A 3,856-nucleotide genomic window follows, 5' to 3' on the forward strand; every position below is an offset into this window, starting at 1 on the left:
ATAGTGTGCATGTTGTAGCTCAATTCACATCTTAAAGTGATGTTAATTTAACCAAATCAACCATGGATGTGAGTCTGAGATAAAAGGCAGGCTGGTTCAAGGTGTGATTTACTCATTAGGATTAGGGCAGGGAGAGAGAGGGTCTGGGAAAAAGTGTCAAAAAAGAGAAGGTGTGCATGACATCACCTCTAAGTAAACAGGAAAGCCAAGTATGTTTGGCAAAAGACAGAATGGGGAAAGACTAGAATAGATTTTAAGTACTGCTTCAAGGTCAGGAATTTTATGGGACAAGATTAGGAGTGAGAACACCTTGCTAAAAGGGATGGTTGCTACTCAGTTTCTAGAGACCATTGTGTTTCTTGTATATCAGGCGAATTTTGTTGATATCCCACCTCCTCAAAAAGATGGATATTGATGTCATTACAGCATAGTTTTAATTTGTGAAATCAATATTCCCATACTTTATGTCAAATGAGGGGAAAATGTTTCTTTAGTTGAAATATGTACCATTGTATATGATTTCTGGTAACCTCATGTCAGTCTTTTTTACCTCTGTATCTCTTGTGCCTGGCACATGGTGACTTGGCATATAAGAAGCAAGTGATAGTGTTTTTTTTTAATAAATCATCAGGTTAATAAATAAACTGAGGCTATGTTATAAAAGTAAGTTATGAATTTTCAAGCAGAGAGAGTTGAAGCACAATCTGGTCTTGATGTTGATATATGTGAAAGGGTGTATGGGATGTGATTATAAAAAAGCATTTGTTTGGGAACCTACAGGTAAGAGAGGATTGCAGGAGCTTAGTGTTTCCAGTATTGAGCTGAAGGGTATGAAGCCGGAGCGGTAGGGGGAAGAAAGACAATGAAGGAAAACAGATATCACACTAAGGGGCTGGGATTTTTATCTTATTGGAATAGATCATAGGAACCATCAGAGGCTTAAGGAGAAGCTTATGTCCAGGTTTGCAGCTAGACACAGGGTTCTGGTAGAACTGTGTTCAGTGGAAGAGAGAGATAAGAGAGATCATTGCTAATCTTTTCTTTTCAACATAACTTTTACCAAGGACTTTTGGGATCTCTCAAGTATAGGGATTAGAAGTCTCCAGACTTCTGAACTACTGGAGGTATAAATAAAACCTTCCCCCTACTGTCAGGTAAAAAAAGTTCAGTGGAGGATCACCTGGCCTACCCGCTTGAGTTTGTTGGAATGAAACAATGAAAACAAATCCATGAACCAGATTCTTAATTTCACTGAATCTCATTTATTATAGTTTGAATCGAATATATTCTTCCCACACCTGAGCAACATTGAAGAAGCATTGTAAGCTGAATTTCTTTTTAAAGGTAAGATGGAAAACAAGATTAAAAGTTGAAAGAAGCTCGCATTCGATTAGGCACAGTGAAAACAAGAAAAGGCAGGCAGTAGAAGTAAAGCAGCAAAAGTCCATGGAATTTGAATTTTCATCCTGGATCTTTGCATGCATCTTCATTGGAACGGGGATGCTACAGTCCTCCTTGGGCCGAGCAGGATGGACGGCAAGTGCTGAACACGTGGGGCAGAGTCTGGCAACTGCTGGAGTGAGGCTGCAGAGGTCTGAAGCTGCTGGACACAATGTTCACTGCTTGAGGATTGTAGGTCAAACACCCCGTGGGTCGGTACCCGTAAGGGAGGAGGTTCAGGGGTTGGCCACTGTTGGGCAAACAGGTCAGGGGGCGATAGCCACTGGACACGCAGCCCGTGGGCTGGAAACTAGTGATCAGGGGAGTCGTTGGACGACAGTGGCTGGATACATAGCTCAGAGGCCGATAGGATACTGGGAGGCAGGAGCTGGAGAGGAAGGAAGAGGTTGGCAGAAAGCCAGATCCTTGGCAGGGCCTGGGCACGTAGTAAGCCGTGGAAGAGCAGCTGGAGGTCTCGCAGTTGGCAGGCTGGCAGCTGTTCGTCTCCCCAGAGGTCTCCTGGCAGTTGCCTGGGAACCAGGACTGGTTTTGACAGACCCCAGGTACACAGAGCACATCTCCACAGCTCACATTTGTAGAGCAGAGGGCAACAGGGGCGTTGAGAGGAACATGGCAGGAATTTCTGAGACACCCTGAGCTGTAGTTTCCAGAGCAGGAGTTGTGGCAAGACATGGTGAGGGTTCGAGCAGGCTGTGGTTGGAGGAAGGCAGCGAGTGTCTGCAGTTGCATTCTGACCCTGCCTTGGCTTGTCCCTTTATATATCCCTGGAGAGTGGAGGTTCTGTGTACAGACTCTTCCTCCTGGTCCTATGAGACTGCATCAGAGCTTTTTATTACAGTCCAGGAAGTGGGGCTCCCACTTCCCATAAAACTGAATGTTCCCTGCAAAGCCTTCCATTGATTAAGTATGTCTATAAACTAGTGTGACTGAATTTTAATAGGATCTCTCCTTAAATTGTCCAACCAGAGCAGACACTTTTGAAGGCTATGACCTTATTCCAGTTATAATCAACCCAACAGTATACAGACATTTTTAGAATTCCTCCCTTGAAATTGTCTTTAAAAGTTGTAGCAAACTTCTTTGAAAATTGGCAAATTATGTCTTTGAAGAGAAATTCGATTCTTTTTAGAAATTGTCAGAATAACTTGAAATCAAGACTTGCAAACGTGAAACCCTTATAACCTATGTGGCAGAATTTAAACTAATAAAATGTAAAAAAAAAAAAAAAAAGGTTCAATGTGTTTTGTTTCCTTTCAAATTCCTAATAAAATTAATTTCTTATCAAAATATCTTTATTCAGAAAATCTGTGCTCATTCATTTCAATGAATAAATTAGTACAATCAAAAGCTAGGTTTTTACCTAAGGGATTTTTATATATAGGTAGCAAAGTTGAGTTCAGTTAAAATTTTGGATTTCAGTGTGACACAAGTGAATAAATGAAACCCCCTTAAAGAAATTGAACAAAATAACAGTTTTCATGATTATTGTAGGATTAGGTATTGTACGGTTATCCATATTATGACCTAAAACCATCATTCTTGGTTTTAAAAATAATGTACATGGATTGAGACAGGGAAATGCTTCATTTCCTGCATTGGTTCTGATATCAATTTCTCAAAGGAATTTCTAAATGTCATTACATAGACAATGGCATCAGAATAAATGTATGGTTTTTCTAAGTTTGAGGACTTTGGAGGCTATGTGCACTATATATTTCTGTAAAAACTGTTTAATCATTTAAAAAATTCATAAATGTGGTTTGTTTCAAGAGTAGACACTCTATTTTTTACATACTAACATCTCTAGCAACTTCAGTGGCTATCTTAATGGGAATTTAATTTATCTTCAAATCTAAATTCTAATTTCCTTTGGCTAGAACTTTAATTTAAATCGCAATACTTTTTCTGTATTCAATGTTCAATGGAAATGGTCACACTTATCAAGTTTCCCTCCATCCAGGAGAATAGAAAATTAGAAAAAGAAGTTTGGTTTCTGGCCGAGGCAATACAGGTCTATTTTACTATCAGGGTTAGAAATACAAAAATAATACAATACAGTCTCTGAGATCCTGCACTATCCTATTGATGTTATTTCTGAATTTTAGGTTGGAGGCCTTTATTCTTCAATGATTTGAATGTGCTGTGAGGGAGCCCTAGTCACCCCAACACCCTAGGGCACCATCACCTGATTCTTGCACATGGTTGCTAGAGTCTTCTTGAGAAATACTGGATTCATCAGCTGAATGGCGTCAGTAATAGGTACAGCCATATTTAGCTGAATGCTTATCAACTTTATTTGTTGATGCTCTTTATGTCTGCTCTTCTCTCATATAAGCAGGAGTCAAACACCTGCATCATTAGCACATCAGTGTCAGTGGATGTATGCATAAGAACT

At 39.8% G+C, this 3,856-nt stretch overlaps 1 protein-coding gene across 1 annotated transcript; it reads right to left on the bottom strand.

Annotated features, from left to right (window-relative positions):
- Positions 1-1,503: 1,503 nt before the first annotated feature.
- On the bottom strand, positions 1,504-2,133 carry Krtap26-1 (keratin associated protein 26-1). The gene has a single exon (XM_026396177.2). The coding sequence runs from the start codon at positions 2,131-2,133 to the stop codon at positions 1,504-1,506; it is 630 nt and encodes a 209-aa protein (XP_026251962.1).
- Positions 2,134-3,856: the final 1,723 nt, after the last annotated feature.

Source organism: Urocitellus parryii, chromosome 2 (genome assembly GCF_045843805.1).
Source record: "Urocitellus parryii isolate mUroPar1 chromosome 2, mUroPar1.hap1, whole genome shotgun sequence".
Classification (NCBI taxonomy): domain Eukaryota; kingdom Metazoa; phylum Chordata; class Mammalia; order Rodentia; family Sciuridae; genus Urocitellus; species Urocitellus parryii.

Excerpts from the sequence above, each read along its gene's own strand:
- Krtap26-1 (XM_026396177.2), bottom strand. The coding sequence starts at position 2,133 with ATGTCTTGCCACAACTCCTGCTCTGGAAACTACAGCTCAGGGTGTCTC.